Raw genomic sequence first — 24,419 nt, 5'->3', positions numbered from 1 at the left:
CTTTTATTAACACCCATTCCATGCAAAATTAATCACACTGCCACAAAACAATCATTCCCCCCCCCCCCCCAAATTTATCATAAACCTTAGAATTCTTAATAATTAGGGGTTCTCATCTTATTCACGAAAAACACAAAGAACATATAATTAACTTACAACTTTTTCTTTACCAATAAGATTCTGAAATCACTTGGTGATTTGTTTTGCAAGTTTTCCTCAATTCTTCCCCCTCCTTTAACTGGTTGCATACTTCTCTCTTTTATTTCAATCTCTTTTTTTTTTGTGTTGGTCTTCTCTTCAATCCTCACTGTCTTTGTCACTCATTTTAACTCTCCCTAAGAAATCAAGAAAAAAATAAGAAGAAGAATTTCTCTTCTCCCAATTTGCTATCAAACCCATCAGGCACATCTCTTGGAAATAGCTGTTTTTTTCTAGTGGATTTTACCCTCACATACTCTCAAAGTCCTAAATTTTAAGAGAAATCACTGAGTTTATGAAAAATATGAAGAATAAAGCTCTCTCCATGATTTTTTATTTTACTGTAATGTCAACCAACTCTGATAATAGGGAAGGGGATGTTTATTTTGAATTTACAAAATTGCTTTTTTATTACATATTTACAACACTACCACTCATTTAATGATAAGGATCAACCCAACACCAAGTTTAATCATGTCAAAGATCCATTGAAGGTACCAAGTTGGACAATTACAAAAGTTAGGGCAAATAAGTTGAAAGAGAGATTGAATGAGCTTATTCAGAACATATGAAGCAAGATGGACCTAGAGGAGCTTGGGGCGCCTAGGGAGCATGAAGGAAAGCCTATAATTCATCTAATCCAAGTCTAAGAAAAGCTCAATTCATGTGGATCAAAGGGCTTATGTGTTCGGCCTCATAACAACCTTGTTAGGCTTGTTTTTTTCCCTAATGTTATAAGGATAGAAAGTCAGCACTTTATTTTTCTAAAAAAGTTAGGAAAGTAATTGAATTAGCAACAAAAAGGGACATTGGATTTATTATTTATCAAAGTTATACAATGAAATCCAAGCTAATCATGGAACTAAAGAGGCGGCAGCAAAGGAATCCAAATCAGATAAGATTTTCTCCTAGTCTACAAATGACTTACAGTGGCAACAATTATTCCTGTGCATACAAGGAAGGTTTATTCAGCTATAACAACTTATAAACTAGGAAAATCAGATTATTTAGCTTTTATTTTCTTTGTTATATGCGGCAACAATATCTGACTTTATTTTATTCTTATTTTTTATATTTTGGGTTATATTTGGATTTAATTGTAAGTGGGCCTCATATAAGTCCATATAAAAGGTTCATTAGAGTTTATTTCAGTCTAGATTCAGTATAAATAAAGTCATAACCAGAAGTGTAGGGCATGAAATTCATATTTATAAAACCTTTTTGTTGTACTTTGTTGTGTGAGTTGGTGAGATATTTTCCCTTCCTTGATTCTCTAAAAGACTGAAAATCACTTATCAAAGAACAACTGACTTTGTGGCGTCATTCTTATACTTCTTGTTCGTGAATCAATATTTATTGGGTAGGGGTTTTTCATTTTCAATAGTAATGGTGCTTAAATATAAGTTATTTTTATGTCACCCTTCTATTAAACCTGATTTACTTGACTTTTCTAGGAATTGATGTCTTTGTGTGTGGATTATTTAACAGCATGTTCAAGAGGTTCACATCATTTAATTTTTAACATAAATAATTTTCATAAAGCCCTCAATTATCAAATATTTCGTACATAATTTTATTCTCATTTCATCTAGAATTAATAATATTCTTCTAATATATTTATTACTACTCTCATTAAATTTTCTTCTATTTTTTCCATTTTCATCTAAATAATTTACACAGTTAAATATGAGGGTTTATATCGATGATTGGCATTATCCCGTGTAAATTTATATAATTATCTATTCAAAGTTTCATTATATTTCCTATGGATTTTCACCCTAATTCACAAATTCTTTTCTCTAAATAATTAGTTTACCTTATTAGAGGATTTACACAATTTATCAATGGTTGACATTTTACATACTAATTTATTACTTTATTTCATATGAGATTTAAATTAATTTATTAGGGATTTTTATCCAAATTATAACAGTTTTTCCTTTTAATTTACCATTTTTCAATTGAGGATTGCCTTATTTAACTCTGATTTATCAATTTTTAGGCTAGAGGTTTACAATAACCTTCTCCACAACATCAAAAAAAAAAAAAATGATACAGTGTCCCCACTTGTCCTTTATCTTTCAAGATTAAGTATTGTCAGGGGCTTTTTTTCAATATAGCACCGTAGAAATAAAACATTGTGAAAATAACATAGTTAAAAATTTAATTAGAAAAATAGCATAGTTTGTAAAGTCATAAATGACATATGCGACTTGGGAATCATAAATAGCATATGTGACTTTTTTAAAAAATAATATGTAATTTTTAAAAAATATATATTTTATATTTTATATTTAAAATTTAAAAAATAAATAAATATTATTGATTATATTTATCAAAGTGTATTGGATAAATAGACTCATAACGAGCTATTATCTTGAATTTTAATGAGGAGAAACATCTCATTATCTCTTATTTTTAAAACATGTTTTCCTTTTAGAAATTCAAGCCTTTAAATCTAATATTCATAAATGACACTTAAGTATGAATCGATGGTATTAATTCTCCATAGTAAGTCCAAAGCATTCGTGTCACTAAATTCTACCTCTAAGTAGATCAACTCATAAAGATTACTACTTTGATATTTAGGACTAAAGCACAAAAATCTCATTCAGCAAAAACTATAGGTGATCCTCAATACTATAGAATAAATGAACTTGAACAATTCATTATTTATAGGCCATGATTGCATAAACAAAATGTTTAGTGACAATTCCTCTTAAGATTTGGGTTGAGTTTAATTAGCTTAGTAAAATATCACCCAATTAATCATTGACATGGTTTGATAGACTATTAATAGTCATAGGTCATGATCAAGAGTAAATGATTGTAGATATGTTACTTCACCAAGCAATTTGGAGTGTCAAAGATGACTTGGACTTTAAAATTGATATGCTTGAATACATTTGTCCACCTAAAATATAACTCATTAAAGTTAACACTTGCTCACCCATGTACATAAACCACTAGTATCAGACATAACAAATCATTAGGAATAGAAGACAAGTAGCAATGTAACTTACCTTAGATAAGATATTTTAGGATGATAATATCTTTTTTTTTAGCATAACTAATTTCATATCTTAGAACTCTAAAAATCAGTTAGGTTTTTCTAATTATCATAAAACTAGGTGGAAAATCCTTCTTAATATAAGAACTTTTCCTCTCTTTAAACCATAAAAGTCTTTCCCCTTCTAAATAAAGAGGTTATGGTCTTTGTGATTTCAAGTATGGCATTAATTATAATTTGGGTTAAGAATTTGTTGAAAATATTCTTTAACACACACACACCTTAACATTAAATATTAAAATATTTAAAATCAATTATGAGTAAATAAGAAATTGATCTCAAAGAAATCTTGGTGACAAAACTTTTACAAACCCAAAACATCTTTCTCACATTAAATCCTTGGATATGGATATGATAGTCCCAACAATGTTTAAAAGAAAAACATTGATTCCAATAGCATTATCTCTTGAAATATCAAATATACCCCAAACACTAGACATCAAATCCAAACACCAAACCCTAAATCTTAAATCCAAACCTTATAGAATTGATATCTAAATCATAAATCCAAAACTTGAAATTTATGAGTAAAACTATTTACTTAAATTAGAGGATCATCTAGAAGCCACACCAAAAGAATAACAAGCATTTCATCTACAATAGAAACATGATAGTAATAATATTACCCATGAATTTCAAGGTTTGAATTTAGAATTTAGGGTTCGGTGACTATTATGTTTCCATAATGGATTAAATGCGTATTATTCCCATGGTCTAGCTTCTAGATGGTCTTTTTAAGATTTGAATTTATGATTTAGGTTTTAATTCTATGAGGTTGTGATCTAAGATAAGGTTGGGTGTTTAAGGTTTGGATTTGGATTTTAATATTCGAATTTAGATTCAAATATTTTAATAAATGGTGGTAGCCAATGCAAAAATTTTCATTTGGATTTTAATATTTCGATTTGGATTTAATATTTTAATATTCACTTTTCATATGTTTTAATTTTCATTTGTATGGGATAACAATATCTAATTATTATTATTTTTTTCCTTTTGGAAAGAAGAAAATGCATAAATGGTGGTAGCCAATGCAAAAATTATAAGAGCACTTTGGGTATTAAATCAAATATAATGATCAACATGTAATATTTCAAAAAAAAAAAAACTTTTGTTGATTAATTTTGTGCATTCTTAACTTGACTTTGGGTAGGTAATATTTTCTAACAAAATTAATTATACATTAATTTTGATCTTAAATACCATCAATAAATAAATGATAAAAAAAGACTATTTAGAAACATGATATTGGAGCAATCTTTCTTGCTACCATCAATCATTTACCTCCGTACTCTTTTATTTTTGCTCTTTGGTTTTCTTTTCACTTCACAATCTATCCTAGAGCTTTAAGTTCTTGTCATGGAGAGAACTTGAATCTTTTTCAAAATAGTTTATAAGTTTTGATTGGAAATAAAATCTTTCAAGGTATTATTGTTAAAATCTTTTAAGAATACTTGAATGGGATTGATTGTATTGAGTTGCAAGCAATTTGCTTTATAGACAAATAATTAAATTCTTGAGAACAATGAGATTTCTTTCCTTTGTTTGAATGTAATTATTCAATAAATAAGTATATCTATTTTGTTTTTATAATATAATTTTATTAGATATGGAAGATAATATTATAATTTTTCAACAAAATCAATTATAAATCAATCATGATCAATTGACTATAATGATTAAAACTTACATATTGTTAATTAAAACTTCCACGAACACAAATAATATTAAATGAGAATAGTTAAGAATTATTTGCCAAAAAACATATCAAATAATTATGTAAACTTGATTGAAACGAAAGGGAGGATACAAAGTTTAGCACAACAAATTGAAAAACCAACATACGCAAAACAGTATTTTGCAATTATAAAATGAAAGATAAAGAAGAAATTCTAATAAATTTGTCTCAAGAGTGCAATCTTATTGAAACTTGAGAAACGCATCATATTTTTCTTTTATTATATGAAGTGAGATATTATTTGAAGTACACTTTAACCAATCATTATTTTATTTTCTAACATTGATAACATTAATGAAATTTAGGTGCAAGCGGCGGTACATCGCAAATGAAAGTGCAAGTGCAAGTGCCAGAAATAACACAGTGTCCACGAGATCCTCCTCCTTCTTTTGTTGGACCTCCATATTTTTTATCACACACTGCAGTGCATTTTTCTTCTCTGCAATTGACCATGGGTTCTGCCCTCACACAAATACGTGCTGCCATCACTTCATAATTACCTGTAATGGTTAAAGTATGTTTATATAAACTACTTCTCAAAAAAAAAAAAATGTTTATATAAACTAGCTATTTTATATTTTATTACATTTCAATGATAAAACTTTTAAACTTAAATACTTCTCATCGACTTTTATATCATAAAATTATTTTGATTTCTTACAAAAATATAATTAGTTTGAATTAATTAATCAAGCACACAACAACCATTATTTTATAATGAAATTAATTTATAAATAAATACAAGCATTTTGGGATTTGAAGTATAGGCCAGTAAGTCTTATTGACTTAGATATCATTTCAAGAAAACGTCTAAACCCAAAGTTAAATTTACAAGGCAACTTTATATTTTCATAATTTCTTAGTGATTGAAAAATGCATCAAACATTATGGATTCGAAATGAATTTGCTAGTAAAAATTAACAAGTTATGGATGTTTACCTTGAAAGCAAAAGAGAATAAGTACAAGAGCAACAAAAACATGAAAGTTCTTCATTGTTATTCTTCTGTAAATTTGTGTTAAAAAAATAAAAGAATTTGGGTGATAGGACTTCCTGCTTATTGGAAACATATTTATAGTACTTTATTTATAAATTTCTATCCCATAACGATTCAAATTCGAGATATATAAAAAGATTTTCATACCAAAATAACCTCATTTACCTAATTAGTATAGAAATTCAACATTTTAGTCACATTACCATATTAAATATGTGCCCTTAATTATTTTTGAAAGGAAAGTAAAATAATATTAGTCTAACTAATTAGTCTCTACAAACATTATTTTTTTTCAGTCTCATATTTTTATGATAGTTGTTGAAAATCAGCTCGTCAACTAAGAACAAATTATAATTATATCTTTTAAATATCATGATATTCACAATTTAGTTCTCTTATAACATGTTATTAAAACAAATTGATCCTTTAAATTAGTAGAATTAGTAAGAAAAGTTAAAATTGTCCATCATCTTTTTTTTATTTTTTTCTTTTTTTAAAATTATTTAACTAAACATTTTTCAAACGATGAAGCCAAGTTTAGCAATAACAAATTCTGATATTAAAATTACATTATAAATCTATTTTTCATTATAAAATTTTACAAACCTAAAACCTCTTTCTCACATTGAATCCTTGAATATGGATATGATAGTCCCAACAATGTTTAAAAAAAAACATTGATTCCAATAGCATTTTCTCTTGAAATATCAAAGATACCCTAAATACTGGATACCAAATCCAAACACCAAACCCTAATTCTTAAATCCAAACCTTATAGAATTGGTATCTAAATCATAAATTCAAAACTTGAAGTTTATCTAAATCAAGATGTTATTGTTGGAATCTTAGGAGACATAACATAAACATTCTAGTTGCACAAGTGATGTGTAATAAATCCTCAAGGACAATTGATTCATCATTGACGAGTAATAATCTACCTTTTTTTTAATTTAAGTATAAATATTTTTATTATTAATATACAAGCTTGGACGTTGAATTAGTAACAATTATAAGTTTGGATAAATACTTAGTATGCATGTTTATGTTCTATTATTATATTTGTGTTCAAAGCAAGTTTGTCATTTGTTATTATTTTGCATACTTGTAGATTTAAAATTTTTATGAACTCTAGATTTTTCTTGAAAATATATTTATGTTTAGCATGACTTGTTATAATAAATTAAACATCATTACTTACTAATTTAATATATTTATAAATTTATTTTAAATCTAATAAAAAAGGTAATAGTTGGAGATGAAAAGAAAAAGAAAAAAGGCGATCTAAAATTTTATGACTCAAGAGCCTTTGGTAGTGTAAATGGAAGCGGGCTTATACGAGAAAGATGGAATATGCGTGAATTAGCAGGGAAGACTGAATTTATTTGAGGACAGCGACTTATCTTGGGTCAAATTTGGTGGTTAGCAGTCAATCTTTCTAAATAGCATGTAATAATTAAATGACGTACAATTCACGTTTTTCAAATCAACTTCACTTTTTATATGTTTTAATTTTCATTTGCATGGGATAACAATATCTAATTATTATTTTTTTTTTCTTTTTGGAAGAAGAAAATGCATAAATGATGGTAGCCAATGCAGAAATTATAAGAGCACTTTGGGTATTAAATCAATTATAATGATCAACATGTAATATTTCAAAAACAAAACTTGAATGGGATCGATTGTATCGAGTTGCAAGCAATTTGCTTTATAGACTAATAATTAAATTCTTGAAAACAATGAGATTTCTTTCCTTTGTTTGAACGTAATTATTCGATAAATAAGTATATCTATTTTGTTTTTTATAATATAATTTTATTAGATATGGGACATAATATTATATTTTTTCAACAAAATCAATTATAAATCAATCATGATCAATTGACTATAATGATTAAAACTTATATATTGTTAATTAAAACTTCCACAAACACAAATAATATTAAATGAGAATAGTTAAGAATTATTTGCCTAAAAAAACATATCAAATAAGGATGTAAACTAGATTGAAATGAAAGGGAGGATACAAAGTTTAGCACAACAAATTGAAAAACCAACATAAGCAAAACAGTATTTTGCAATTATAAAATGAAAGATGAAGAAGATATTCTAATAAATTTGTCTCAAGAGTACAATCGTATTGAAACATGAGAAACTCATCATATTTTTCTTTTATTGTAAGAAGTGAGATATTATTCGAAGCATAATTTAACTAAGCATTATTTTATTTTCTAACATTGATAACATTAATGAAATTTAGGTGCAAGTGGTGGTACATCGCAAATAAAAGTGCAAGTGCAAGTGCCAGAAATAACACAGTGTCCACGGGATCCTCCTCCTTCTTTTGTGGGATCTCCATATTTTTTATTACACACTGCAGTGCATTTTTCTTCTCTGCAATTGACCATGGGTTCTGCCCTCACACAAATACGTGATGCCATCACTTCATAATTACCTGTAATGGTTAAAGTATGTTTATATAAAACTAGCTATTTTATAGTTTATTACATTTCAATGATAAAACTCTTAAACTTAAATACTTCTCATCGACTTTTATATCATAAAATTATTTTGATTTCTTACAAAAATATAATTAGTTTGAATTAATTAATCAAGCACACAACAACCATTATTTTATAATGAAATTAATTTATAAATAAATACAAGAGTTTTGGGATTTGAAGTATAGGCCAATAAGTTAAAATTTACAAGGCAACTTTATATTTTCATAATTTCTTACTGAATAAAAAATGCATCAAACATTATGGATGCTAAATTAATTAGCTAGTAAAAATTAACAAGTTATGGATGTTTACCTTGAAAGCAGAAGAGAATAAGTACAAGAGCAACAAAAAACATGAAAGTTCTTCATTGTTATTCTTCTGTAAATTTGTTTTACAAAATAAAAGAATTAAGGTGATAGGACTTCCTACTTATTTGAAGCAATATTTATAGTACTTTATTTATAAATTTCTATCCCTTACGATTCAAATTTGAGATATATAAGAAGATTTTCATACCAAAATAACCACAGTTACCTAATTAGTAAAGAAATTCAACATTTTAGTCAAATTACCATATTAAATATGTGCCCTTAATTATTTTTGAAAGGAAAGTAAAATAATATTAGTCTAACTAATTAGTCTCTACAAACATTATTTTTTTCAGTCTCATATTTTTATGATAGTGTTGAAAATCAGCTCGTCAACTAAAAACAAATTATAATTATATCTTTTAAATATCATGATATTCACAATTTAGTTCTCTTATAATTAACATGTTATTAAAAGAATTTGATCCTTTAAATTAGTAGAATTAGTAAGAAAATTTAATTAATTAACTGTCCATCATTTTTTTCTTTTTTTTTTTTGTTGAAATTATTTACCTAAACTTTTTTTCAAACAATGAAGCCGAGTTTAGCAAAAACAAATTTTGGTATTAAAATTTTATTGTAAACCTATTTTTTATCCATGGACTAAAATTTTATGTTTTCCCAACAAAAATTAATAAATATAGTTAGATTTGCTAAACAATCTATTAACACGAAATAACTAAAACAAATCTAGGGTTTACTATTCAAAACTCATTATGCACACACTCATGAAATATTATTATTTCACTATGCATTTTCCCAATTTTTATATTTTGGTCCTTGTAGTTTTCAAAGTTTACAATTCAGTCACTAAACCTTTATTTTCTTTGTTTTCATGACTCATTTTTTATTATATTTTTCATAATATTCTAAAAAAAACTCTTAAAAAATGCATTTTTGGTGCAATTTGTGGCCATTTCTTAATTTTTTACATTTTCACTTATCATTTTAATATTGGAGAATTTTGAAAAAAAAAATTAAAAAAAAAATTTCTGGATGGATTGATGAGCAATTAAGGAAAGAAGGATCAAAATGAACACATAGTTTTAGCACTATCTAAGCAATTAAAAGATAAAAACAAATAGAAGAAAATAACAAAGGAGAAGAGATGATAAATATGTAGAAGATAAGAGAAGATAAAGTGGTAAGAAGGGATTAAAGAATATGTGTGTGTGTTGTGTGTGTGTGTGTGTGTGTGTGTGTGATGGATGGGTAGTATACAGAGAAAAGGTTATAGAGAAAAAGTTTAAAGATAAATTATGAAAAGAAAAAAGAAAAAAGGTAGGTTTAAAAAAAAATGATAAGAGAATGTGTGTGTGTGTGTGTGTGTGTGTGTGAGGAACAGTAAACAGAGAAAAAGTTCTATAGAGAAAAGTTTAAAGAATAATTATGAAGAGAAAAAAAAAAGGTAGGGGAAAAAAAAAAGATAAGAGAACTGAAAATGGAAAACAGGAAGAAAAGAAACCATCACCACCTATCTTTCTCCCACTCAACCACACCACCAATCACTATGCTGACTAACCATCTCCTTTACCTAAACCACTGCAACAACCAACCACAACAACTACCATGTCATGAAAAGAGAAGAATAAACTAAAAAAGAAAAAGAAGAAGATAGATGACAAAAACTTTTGGTGGTTCAATTTCGTACACGGTTAAGGATGAAGCTCACTATCAATGTAAAAAGAGAAAGGAAGAAGCAATGCATTTGATCCAACAGTAGATGCACCTCCATTCTTTGCCAAAGCACGTAAACACATTAAAATCTAAAAGTGAAGGAAATGTGTGGAGTTCACGCATTAACATTTCCATTCTTTGTTTCAAAAACTTCTAGTCGACTCCAACCATAATAAAAGTTAATTTTGAACCCCAAAACAAATATTTTTTTATTTTGGAATAATTTTTAATTTATTATTGATTTAGTGTGCATGATTGTGATGAAAATCAAAAGTGTTAGGGTCCAATACCCTGCAATGTGGTTAGGAGGATCTTGATTGATTTGGTTTATGTAAGATTTAATGATTAGGTCACAGTATAATTTATGTGATTGTTTAAACTTGTTTGGTTACATGAATGTTTTTACTACATGGTTTTGTCATGTATTAATGACTTTATTGTTCACGTATCCTACTTATAGCAAATTGATCGTCAGTAGAAATTGTCATTGGGTATTGATTTGTAGATAATAAAATTATTTAATATATTACATTATTGTGTTTGAAATATTTTCTAGATTGTTTTCCTCCTAGTTTTGTCACGTTAATGATTTTATTGTTTATTTATCCTACTTGTGACAAAAGGATTGTTATTAGGAATTGTCGTCGTGTTTTGATTTGGAGATAATAAAGTTGCTTAATACATTATATTACTATGTTTAAAATATTTTCAAGATTGTTTTCTCATAATTTTGTCATGTATTAATGATTTTATTATTCACAAATCCTATATATGGAAAAAGACAGTCACCATACATTAGTATAGGGTGCTAATTAGTAAATAATACAATTTCATAATACATTACATTATTCTATTTAAAATATTATAAAGATTGTATTCCTTGCAATTTTATCATGTATTAATGATTTTGTTATTCACCAATCTTATCTATGACAAATAAACTGTCATCAGGCATTGTCATAGGATGTTGATTATTGGTTTTGTAACCGTTTAATACATTACATTTTCAAGATATCATATTTTCATTGTAATTTTTTCAAATAATAAAAAAATATAATAATAATTTTTTTTTTCCTTTTTTTAATAAATCTGGACTAGTGGATTCAAGCATGCTCCGAACAATATCTTTTAAAACTACTCCTCTAGCCATCTAGATAATTGCCTATAAGAAACAAAGTCACTTATGGTGACAATATTGTTTTTAAAATTTAAATATAAATATTTTTCAAACTTTTCATGATCTAATTTTTTTTACCCCAATTCTAAAACAAAAACAAAAACAAAATGTGTTTTCGATGCATTTGTACCCATATTATAATCTTTGATGCCATTTCAAAAAATTCAAAATAAAAAATATGCTTTTGTTGCATTTTAATCTTTAACACATCCATTTCTTGATTCTTAACTACTTTTCTTATTGAATTGATGTTAGCGTTGATGAAAATTGAACTCAATTTCTAGGTTTTCTGAAGAACAGAAGAACCGGTCCACCATTTAGGAACCAGTCGACCGGTTGGATTAAAATAAGTGGTACAATTCAGTTAGTAGAATACAATTTTTGTTCAGATTATGATTTCCTTGTATTAGTTTAATTCTTTAATTATTTAAAACTTTATGCCTATAAAAAGACTTATAATTCAACATTATTAAAAGAGAACACAAAAGAGAGAGAATACCTAAGAGAGTTTAGAGAGAGACACGTAATAAAAATATATCTTCCGCTCAATCTTCTTCTTGTTCTTGAGTTTCTTACTTTGCATTATTGTTTTTTTTATCTTCAACCACAACAATTCTTCTTCCAATGAATGGTATTAGAGCTTGTTTTGATTATTTATCATGGTCAATTCATATTTCCCACTTCAATGTTTTCATTTAACAAAAGACAATTATGAAATTTGATGTATTCATGTGAAAGCTTGGCTAAGATCCTAAGATGTGTGGGAAGCAGTTGAAAAGTGCTTTGAGAAATGTATACAATAAGCAACGTTGACTTCAACCTAAAGGGATGTTGTGTAAAACTCATGAAGAAAAGATTAACAAGCACTCATAATCATTCACCAATGTTTGGATGATGCCACTTTTGAGATAGTGACAAACACAACCATCACCAAGCAAGCATAGAAAGTTTTACAACAAATAAACCAAAAGGCTAACAATGTGAGAAAGGTACATCTACAAAAACTATATGGTGACTTTGAAAAGTTACATATACTTGAATCAGAGAATACTTCAGAATAGTTTACAAGAGTATTGTCCATATACAATCAAATAAAAAGATATTGGGGAGAAGATATTGTAGCAACTTGGATATTGTTATATTTGGGTTATTGTTACTCCACAATTGAATCAATCCTTTTTTACTTGGATCACCATAGGAACCCGTAATATGGACAATCCTAAGTCCAATGTTAATGAATTAAATGATAATATGAAACTTGAATATGGATGTACAAATTTATAAGAGTGAAATGTGTGTGTGTGTGTGTGTGTTAATAGAAGGGTGTTTTTCTAGGAATTTAGATATGGATCCAAAGGTTATAATAAAAATGATTGATGATGAATTTATCATGTGTTGAGAAGGATACTATTGTAACTAGACTATAGTCTGGAGTAGGAGTAGGGACTTCACGTGCAGCAAGTAGGTATCTTATACTTTGATAATTTTATTTGTATCAGTTAAATTGTTGTAACGACAAGTTCTTTAAATATACAATTCATGAATATTAAATGAAAAGAAAAAAAAAAAGAGGGAAAGAAAAGAAATAAATGTTAACTTGATTAGTTATCCAAGGTAATTTGAAAGCTTAATAATATCAATATGATACATTGATATTGGCATTCACTTGGATGGAAATATATTTGTTGAGAACTTGATTAACTGCTCCTGAAATAAAGGTTAATGATATCGGTGGAGTTTTATTGACATTGAAATTAATGTGATGAAATTAAAGTGTTGAAAATAAACTTGATTAACTATTCCCAGGTTTGGAAAGCTAATGGTACAAATGAGTTGCATTGGTATCGACATTTCTTAAACTTGATTAGTCATTCCTGGTATGAGAGATTAATTATACCAAGAATGATCATTAGTATCGACATTTAATTAGACTTTATTAGTCCTTTCAAGTACATGAGACTAATAATATTAACGAGTTTTATTGGTATCGGCATGAACATGAAAGGAATTTATGGAAATGAACTTGATTAGCTATCCCCGAAAAATGGGGAAGGTTAATGATGTGAATGTGAACACATTGGCATCGACATATACTTGAAAACTTGATTGGCTATCCAATGGAATGCAAGCTAATGATACCAAGTGGATTGGTATCAAAATACCCCTGATTAATCATGCTCGAGGTAATGGTTAATGATATTAATCTGATATCGATATTGATGTTGATTATTTGACCCGGTTTATGAGTGACTAATAGTATTATAATGTTATTGTAGATAATTGGAGTAAAAAAGATGATGGAATGATAAGGGAATCTATGTATATTATCAAATGTGATAATTGTATATTAATTATTCAATTAGCTGATGTTTTGTTTAGGACTATCACACTCACACTAGGAGTAGAGTTACTTTATCTTTTTGTTCATATAAATTAGGTATATCATGTTTATTTTGGATTGTCACATATTTTATTATAAGCATGTAAACTTTGATGCCTAACTTTTGTTTGTAGATACATGAAATTAAATGTTCACTTTTATTTATGTATGCTAGATTTTTTATAAACTCTTAAGCCTTGGTAATTAATATGTTTTATAATTAATTGGAGGTGATATTGAGATGAATTGAAATTATTGATAAATGATTGATGTGGATTATGATCCACAATGATTGGATCAAGGAATTGAAGATGTGTATAGAAGTGAAATAGGTTTAAGTCAATAACTTAGAACATTCTATCATAGAGAAAACTCTGCTAGAATTTTGAAAGAAATTGCAATAGAGCACTTATTAATTTGAAATGAGTTAACATTCTTGTAAAAAAAACTATGACCGTATCTCTATAAGTAAGAAAGTGTTTTTTCATGGAAAAATCAAGAATGTTACAAAACATATCCAAGTGTATATAATGACTAAAACTTTCTCTTAGGATGTATCCTGCAATATCATTGATACAAGCTTAACAAACATAACTTGAGTTATTATAATTGACTGAACACTAATGAGTTGTCTCATATGAAAAGTTTGAATAGCCTCATAAGTTACACCAATAAATTAAAAAACTATTGGATGAGACAAGTATACAAGATCAGGTGGATTTCACTGAGAAATACAAGAGAATCCTGCCTATTTTAAAGAGACTAATTCAAAAATCAACTATCATGACCTTAGTCTATTTTTTAGATCCATTATAACATTGCTTCACTTTTAGGGATATCGATCTACTAACTACCATAGAAGAATACTATGTATTGATTGATTTTTCATAATTAGCATATAAGGTATATTTCCGTAAAAAATCCAACAAGGTACATTTCATACCCTAGCCAACATAGTTTATCCCATGTAACTCGGTAGACCTGTTTTTAACTAAAAATAATAATTTTAACCTAAAATAATTCAAAATGTTTGACCCATATTAACCCAATTTTGATGGGAAGAAAACAGTTGACCTGAAAAAAAATATTTTTTTAATTTTAAACTTTTCTTAATTTTTTGGATTTTCTTTTTCTTTTGAATAAAAATAAAATATAATAAAATATGAGAAAACTTTGGTAAACCCAAAATTGGGTTATTACAAAAGGCGACAACAAAAAAATCAAAACAATTATGAAGGAAAAACAAATAAATAAAAGGTGAATTTGAACCACGTAAAAAAATAAACCATTTATTTTATCTATTATGTTAATTAAGATGCTCGCATTTTATTCTTTTTTTTTTTTCAAGCAGTAGAATGGAATTTTTTGTTGCAAAATTGAGCATCAAATAGAAAACTCTACATAAGTAAAGTGATGAGCAAATCTTTATCTTTAAAGTGGTAGGTTAATTGCATAAAATCATTTTGATTTTGTACCTTGAGCATGAACCATTTCCCCTCTATATTCCTACCATCCCTGTATCAAAAAGTACAAAAGGAATTTGAATAAACAAGTCACCAAGTCTGCTGACAAATACTGACATAAAATACAAGCAACCACGCCCTGACTAAATACAAGGAATCAGAAGTCCTGCAATGCAACTTTGATGGCTAAACGAGTCAGGATTGGGACCTCAGAGCCCTAATTGGTATCCAAATCATTAATCTACATTGACATGCTCATAGGAAATTGGGAATACGATGGTTGGTGTTAGTCCACAACAAATCAGAAAACGTGTCAGTTCCTTGTATGTATATATGATCTCATTTCTCCCGAGAAAGAATCTTGGTACATCAACCACTCCGGCTGGATATTCTTCTAGGGCAGCTCAATCACCGGTTCATACTTCTTTTTATTGTGGGAATACATGACATTTACCGAAAGCTTCTTCCTCTTCCACGTCCACCCCACCCTCTGCCCCTGCCCCTTGGACTGCCCCTTCCACCATAAGATATACCTTCCAGCGCCCTATTAACGAGTTGATTATGCATGCCACCAGCCCCACGACCCTTTTTTTCCATGTTCCCGGAACCATTGGCGGTGGTGGCAGGTCGTTTCCCTCTGCACACAAAAATAGCCTAAGAACTGCTCTTTAAAAGAGAAACTGTAAAGAAAAAAGGTTCATTCAACTAATATAACATTTACTGGCATTGCTATCTAGGCATTTAATGGGAGTGACTTTCACTTCATCTTACTGTTATGGGGAAATATCATTTCCAATAGTTTCCTCAATCACGGTGGACATTATCCTATCACTCTGTAGATTCTTCTGACCTCATATTTTGAATTTAAGGGGAAAAGGAGAGAAAAAAAATCTATTTTTTTTAAGCCTATGCCAGTAGCAAAAACCTTGTCAATTTGAGCGACATTGTCTCATCACTCACTGCAAGGACTACTGACCTCAGTTTCAGGAGCCTATTCTAATAACAAAACTCTCTAGGGCAGGGTACATTTAGCCCATCATTTTCTTAACATTCCACCACTTAATCCTAATAGTTCAGGAAGCTGCATACTTGTACTCATAAATGTAGATTAGTTCATATTGATTACTGAAAGGGACCAAATATACTCAATTGCTTTCACAGCACATAATGCAATTAAATTTCCATCCAACACAGCACGAGTCTATCAAATTTCCATCCAAGTCTATGATAGAAGACTACATCATAACAGCTTGGCAACTAAAATAAAATCACAAAATTTCCAAATTTAATGTTGACAGTGAAACATTTGGAAAAAATGTTAAGCTTGTCAAAGTAACCAAAATGTACTTCACCCTTTTCATTTTAAGCTAGTCAAATTTTTTAATTAATTAATATATATATATATTCAAAGAAAAGGATTAGACATCTCTCATACCCAGCTGAGACAGTAGTGGATGGCACAGAAGGTTTTGCTACTTCTTTCCAAGAGAGGTTGATACTCTTATCTCCAATAAACAAAGGTGTCTTTGAATGCAATGGCTGAAAATTGTAGAACAAGAAGTTATTGGTGTTTTACAAATACATAGGCATGGAATTCACTTTGTCAAAATTTCATTCTTTCTAAACCTTTGTCATTGCCAAAATGTTATTACACGTACGCAACCCAGTTGTAGTATTCTGTTTTTGTGTTTTCTGCACATTAAACAAGAAATATGTTTGTAAGATACTGCAATGAAAAGCTCTACAGAAGACCATAAGATGTCCATCTCCTGAGAAATTAACTTACTATGTTATCCTTTGCTTCATCAGACTTCGCAGCTGCCATTGCTTTGTTGTGTTCAGCCATTCCCTGAGTTAACTTTTTCATGGTAGCCCTGGTTAGATCTTCTACACTACTCAACCTGCACCCCAGACACCAAAAACAATGTCAATGGAAGACCCATATTAGAGCTACAGAAATATGACAATGCTTGTTTGGTTCAAAACCGTGAAAATTGTTTAATTCAAAGAAAAGAACATTAATAAGTCCTTGGAATAATAATCACAGCTAAGGACATTATTTATCATTTTATTTCTCTACAAGTGAACTCATTGCTTAAGCTTAAAATTTATCTTTATATTAGTGAAATTTCCTCCAAGGCTAACAACATGCATTTAAAAAATAAAACCACTGTCATTTTAGGCGGGGTATGAAGGTAAGCTAATGAGCAATAAAGCACAAGTTCCTATCTGCAAAAGTTTTGAAATAGCAAAGTTGCACCAAGAATTACAAAACAAATACAACTACAGAAAATACTATTTTGTTCCTTTCAAGTTAAGAAACAAGAATCACTCAATTAAATACCAAAACAAATGTTAAGAATTCTACTTCTGAATTAAAATGTCACCTCTCTGTCAAGTCAGTGTAAAACTCAGAGAAGTCCTCCCCAAGACGGTCTGATGGCTGCCCAGTCACAATCTTGTAACCACACAGGCTGTTTGTAGCATTTGGAGCCTTTAAAACAACAAAGATCATATTATGTGTCACCGAGCTGATACATGCAAGAGTATGCTGGCAAATGTAAAATCATGAAATTACAACCTTATGAGCTAAGTGATGAAACGCATATAACAAGCACTCAACATATGTAAAGTTCATCTCTTCTCCGCTCTTCCTCCGTGGCATGTATTTCTGAGTGGCAAAAAAAGAGAAGGCATAACTATATGAGACCAGTCTACATCAATAAATAAGTGTTTGGTATATGCAGAGTTTTTAGAGAGGCTTTAACGATTTGATTCAATAAGAATCCTTCTCATGGACATGAAACTGAAAATCTGTGAGAACAAACACACAAGCATTACTATGACATTAGAAGTGCATTTGATTTAACAACCTTTTTTGAAATCATCCAGGGCAAGGACTAAATTAATCTTGAAAAAGAAAAGGTTACCTTCAAAAGCTGAACAACAGAGGGAAGAATCTGGCGTGAATCCTGTGGTAATGTAAAAGGAGATATTTCTGCAAGTGCTTTGAGCAAATCAAGCTTCCGCTCCTCGGGAAACTAGCAAAGAGGAAATTATTAGAATTGACAGGATCTTGTCAAAAGGCATATGCAAGCACAAACAAAACAAAAAAAGAAAAACAAGAATAAGATATTTAAAGATACTAACGAAAGAGAAGGGAGTGCACTACCTTGTCAAAAACAGGAATGATGTGTTTGTTCAAATAATTGAGGAACCTGCTGCTCGATGCACCCCTCTGTGTTCATAAATTAATAGGGACAAGTTGTAAGGTCAGGAAAAGATGCAAAATACACAAAATCTCAATAATGAAAAACACAGTCCATACCAGGAAAAATGGAAGTGCCATATACAGGCATGATATCAATCTGTCAATATGGTCTGTATCCGAAACCTGTGTTTGGATACCAATTCAAGTCACTTTAAGGGGATTGTAACAGTAGGGAGTAAAAGCAAAATTTGCAATCATTGTGTATTTTGAAGCAAAATGACAACATGCAATGCAGAAGAGCATGAAGAATCAACACCACCACTTACAACAGGATTTCTGAAAAAATCATTGCAGTTTAAAACACCCAGCACATGAAAATATAAGTAGATCACATGTTCAAGCATGCACAAATGAACATTGTACAAAACTAACTAGCGGATTGATTGATGATGAAAAAGGGAAAACAACATAAAACAGCAAACATAAAAGAAGAGTGGCTAAAAACATGGATGAAACTGAAATTGGAAACAAAGCACAGTTTACGGTTTGTAGAGAAAACCTCTAAAATCTGAATTTATTATAAGAGAATAAATGATCTTCTCAGCAAACAGCCTGACCAGGATATTTATAGTAATTGAAAGCCCTGAGCTTAACAGTTGTAGAAAAAGAAATCACTAATCAAAAAGGCACATGCTAATCAAACAACAGCTAGAGAATATCAAATCAAGATATCTAGGCTTAAAAAATTAAATAACAAGGAAAGCAAGAGTATTCTTCCAAGGCTCATGTGCAAACTTTGCTCTGCCATCTTTTCAGCGCATTATTCGGTTAGCACTAATACTCTCATGCTTGTGAAGGTGGTATTCTTTTCATTCAGCATATACATTCCAGCATCTCTAAAGTCTTCTGTTAAACTGTATAGAATTACTCCTCCAGGAAATGCATCGCACTGTTCTTGGGAATTTTAGATAAGTTACCAATGCAAGGGTTACATCTCCCAGCATAAAATAGAAAACTATGGACTAAACACATCTTAAGATTTCTAGTAGAATGGATCTTATTCAGAGTTCTAAGAAATATGTCAAAACATATTTCATCAAATTGCCAAACCCATCTATTCTTTAATTTTGACACAAGGAGCATGACAAGAGGCATGAGTGCATTTTACAGCATACTGTTAGAAGCTACATGTTGCATAACATAGAAGCAATTTATCCATGTATCCACACATACATGAGATCAGAAATAGCAAACAGCCTATCAAATGTGGATTATAGCACAAGGCATTATTTACTCATAACTAATCCTCAATATTCATACAAGTCGGTAGACGGAATCTACTTTAGAAGAAAATGCACAAGTCTCTATTGTTGATTAACAACAGGTCTTGCAGTGATTAGAAAGGAAGTTAGTGTTTCGTAGTTCACAATGCAGCATTAAAGTTAGGAGCTGAATTCAAACAATCACTCACATGAGTCACATCAAATGCTGAATCTAGATCAGCCTGTCCTTCAATGATTCCAACTAGCTCTTTCATGCGTTCAGAAGGAGCTTTGTCTCCAAATATGCTCAATTTTTTTAAGAAGTCCATAAACATTCTGAACTCCGCTCCAGTTACATCTTCTGAACTCTAAAAAGGAAAAATTCAAACTAGTCATGCATACTTTAATAGATCAGCAGAATTTGAAGTCTCATAATAAAAAGGGTAAAGTTATGAGCACCTTTTTAATCAAATCAGTTATATGACGCTCCATTTCCTCTTGAGGTCTCAGGAGTTCAGCTTTGAGTGGGAAAACCTGAAAATTAGGTTATTAGCCATCAATTGTTGGCAAAAGTGAACCAAATTAACAATAACCTTGACAAACAGCTTTATGTAAACTTCTAACCTTATCTCTTACAAAGCTCAGAACTTTCTCGCGAATAAGCTCATCCGTGCTTGGTTCTTCAACAGTCCCAATATGCTTAAATAAGGCAGACAACGATGCTGAATAGCAAGAAGAATAAATACATTTGAGAAAAAACTATAAGGGAAAAAAAGAACCCACAACAAAAGGCATGCTAGAAAACGTGTATGGTGCCTAATACAAGCTTAATTGAGAATATTCAGGTAAAATTTTACAAGTTCTCATTTTCTTTCTCTTTTTTTTTATTTATTTTCTTTCTCCTAGGTGAAGGTGTAGAAATCTATTAATTTATCTGCCAAGAGGTGCAACCATTGACAAATAGTTGAAACCATGATAAACTACCAAGTTCATTTACTATATTTCGTATGAAATATGTCCGAACTAGTAATTGAAAAAATTAAACTCATCCTTTTAGCAAAAATGCTTCCCAATATTCCACTGCGTAATCAACTAAAAACCCAAACTTCTAAGAATTCAGGTTGATTTTTTCCCTAAATGCCCTTCTGTTTCACCGATATCTAATTCATTCTGGTGTGAACCAAATGTAGAATTGTAGCTTAAAATGTAGTGGTTATTAACAAGATGGATTTTACCATTTTTATTTTTTTCAGTTAGTATTATTAACTCCCCAAAGTTGGGAAGAGGCCCACAATTCTAACAGGATTTTTCTCTTTCAAAGAAATACTATTCTCTTTGAAACAATTATAGTTTTCAAGAATCTTGTGGCTTGATGCCAACTAGTTTACAAATGTACGCTTAGATAGCAACAACAACACTAATTGCAGCTTTTCAAAGATGTAATTCACCATTGCCTGGTCCTATAAAGACAACATTTGCCTAAAACAAAACCATGACATTTCCACCTTCAAGGAAAGCTCTACATGAAATAGAGGTCTAAAGCATGATAACTGTTAATCTATATAAATTTTAAGAATGTAAAGGAGTTGCAGAAAAGCATGCTACATTTATGTTGCATGAAAACAGAAAGCACCCTATGTCACTATGAAAAAAGAAGAATTCTTGTAAAAGCACATGCTAATTTTCCTGAACTTCCATCCGACATTCTGGCCAAGTTGGAACTGTACAAGATTTGTATCCTGGAGTCCAAAGATAGTTAATATATACTCATTTGCACATTATATAATATCCATTCAAATTATTTCATCCATCTTAAAGATTTACCTTTCACATCCTGCCTCAACAGGGACATAAGGGCTTTAAGCACTGCATCCCGCTCCACAATTTCCTCTAAAACCATAAAGAGAAGTCAACGTCAAATCCCTACTACACCAACAAAAGTCCCTTCTCAAAATTCTTTTTTTAGAAAATCCAATTACCAGCTGCAAGGAGTTGCACAAGAATATCCACAATTTTTGACAAATACTCCGGCGTATCCTTACAAAATAGCGGCAGTCCCCTAATTGCTTGCACCCGGACCTGCACAACCAATTAACACTTAAATCCATACAAAAGCCTAAAATCCACTTTAATTTCAATTTGTAAACAAATGCGTAACCAAACACTTCCAGATACTAATCCTTCAAGCAAGCACACAATATAAAAACCCTGCACCAATGCACCATGTTCAAAAGACATGGTTTCTAACACAAAAGAAAAAAAAAAGTAAACTAACCCCGAGCTCTTCTTGTTCAATCAAATCGATTTGCGTCTCGACAGCTTGACTGGAAAGCTCAGGGAAGAACTTGAAGAACCTCGGGATTAACTGTGCCGCCAATTGCTTCGCTTTTATGCTCGTTTTTGCTGCATCCATAATCCCCTGGTAATCCTTCACATTCTATCATAAATAACAAAAAAGACAAAGCTGTTAAGATCACCTAAGTATAAAATAATTTAAATAAAACCCTAAGGCTTTACCTGAGACTTGTCTTTGGACTCATTGAGTCGCTCGCCGAACTCGTAGAGCTTCTCGATGTGGATGCCGTCGTCGGTGGCGGTGGCGGCAGGGTCGTTCATTTGGAGAGAAACTGGGAGAAAGTGAAATTAAAAAATATATATTCAGATTGAAGAAAATGAGTAGTATTTCATTGGATGAGAAGATTTATTTATTTCTATACTATCTATTCATTTTTATAAGAAAAAATAGTGTTAGAGAGAGAAAGATTTAAGAGAAGGAGACGTACAGGAGGAGCAGTTTCAGTTACTAGTAGATGGGGGAGAGAGTTTCAAGGGTTTTTGGTTGATAGCCAAAAGAAAGAAGAAACACCTTCGTTTATCTCGCAGGTATTCTTTCGAGGATTTAACGGCGTCGTTTGCTTTTACGATTGATTCAAAACACTAGTTTAAAATTAGTAGAAATTGTTTTTTAAAATATTTTTATTAAAATAAGATTTTTCTTTAATTTTTAAAAATATTATTTTTAATATTAATATATAAAAATAATTTGAAAAAATAAAAAAATAATTTTAAATAAAAATAATTCAATTAATTTTTTATAAAACATTGTTTGTAAAATAATTTTAAATATCTAGACTTGTGAGTTAGAATTAAAAATAATTTATTTTATTTTATTAATTTTTTAATGCTATTGAATAATTATGTGTTTGGTTTCTTTAATTCAATTTTCTTATGGTATATAACATAGTATGTCATGAGAAATATAGATTTTATATTTATTATTTTTAAATTTATCATATTTTTATTCCATAACATTAAAAATTAAAATTAAGTGCAGGTTTGACCTCCACTTAATTATTTATTATTTATTATTCTTCTTTGAAAAACATATATTTATATATATTATGTATTTATTTGATTTGTGTTATCTATACAAATCAAAAAAAAAAAAACTTAAATTATTTATAGATTCTATTTGAGGTTTATATATTAGAATTGTCATCAACACTACAGAAGTTAAGGTTAAGCTTTACTGGAATCACAAGATGGATTGTGTATGGATTCTGATGAAACTTTAAAATCTAAAAAGCTTAAGAATAAGGTTTATGTGTTGGATAATCAATTAATTTTTTAGTTCAAGTAATATGATTCATTCTTTATATCCAATCTAGTTGATAATTAGTACCTGCAAAAAATCATTTTAAATGAAAACTAGAACTCTCATATACTTAAGTCAGTAACTTTATAAAGAGAAAAGATTTGGATGAACATGTAAATAGATGAATAAGCATAGTCATGTTCAAATAAGGTTTTCCATATCTACCTTATAAACAACAAGGTATAAGAAAAAAGAGGATCTGAGAATTCAATATTGAATATAATAGTGTTGTCGAGCACTCAATATCACTTACTAATGCTAAAGGCATCATTATAAAATGAATAGTCATTGAATCCAAATCAACCAAATCTTAACTCAATAAATACAACAAATCAACATTCTATTTCAATGTACCTATTCCATGAGAAACAAATTCATTGATAACCAAAAGACTTGAATTAGCATTGTTACTTGTTCACCAAGGCCATATTTATTCTTAATATGAACTTTAGAAGGTGTCCAAATAGCTGTGTCATACCAATCTAATCCCTAAAATAAAATTATGTATTAACAAATGATATCTAAGATATTTTATATATGTATGTATGTATGTATGTATTGTTGGAATTAATTTTGAAGTTCAAAGTGTCTTTTAACTTTGTTAAGTGTCTTCTAGATGCATATAACTATTAAAGATATATTTATCTTTTAAGTCTCTTGACTTATCTTATACAAGTGTAAATATATGGTTCAAATATTATATTCAAGTCCAAGTCTATT

The 24,419-nt window shown here is 29.5% G+C and overlaps 1 protein-coding gene across 1 annotated transcript; it reads right to left on the bottom strand.

Annotated features, from left to right (window-relative positions):
• Window positions 1-15,647: 15,647 nt before the first annotated feature.
• LOC118051886 (apoptosis inhibitor 5-like protein API5) lies at window positions 15,648-22,940 on the bottom strand. The gene is made up of 17 exons (XM_035062649.2): window positions 22,828-22,940; window positions 22,562-22,671; window positions 22,320-22,481; window positions 22,024-22,123; window positions 21,869-21,934; window positions 20,669-20,766; window positions 20,504-20,578; window positions 20,254-20,412; window positions 18,900-18,965; window positions 18,744-18,809; window positions 18,502-18,612; window positions 18,153-18,242; window positions 17,959-18,065; window positions 17,358-17,472; window positions 17,198-17,263; window positions 17,007-17,110; window positions 15,648-16,208 (listed from the first exon to the last, which is right to left on the bottom strand). Exons 2-17 carry the CDS (start codon window positions 22,658-22,660, stop codon window positions 16,022-16,024), a joined length of 1,671 nt encoding a protein of 556 aa, XP_034918540.1. The 5' UTR covers window positions 22,661-22,671; window positions 22,828-22,940; the 3' UTR covers window positions 15,648-16,021.
• Window positions 22,941-24,419: the final 1,479 nt, after the last annotated feature.

This window comes from Populus alba, chromosome 11, assembly GCF_005239225.2.
Source record: "Populus alba chromosome 11, ASM523922v2, whole genome shotgun sequence".
Classification (NCBI taxonomy): Eukaryota; Viridiplantae; Streptophyta; class Magnoliopsida; order Malpighiales; family Salicaceae; genus Populus; species Populus alba.
This window is presented reverse-complemented; position numbering and strand designations above follow the sequence as displayed.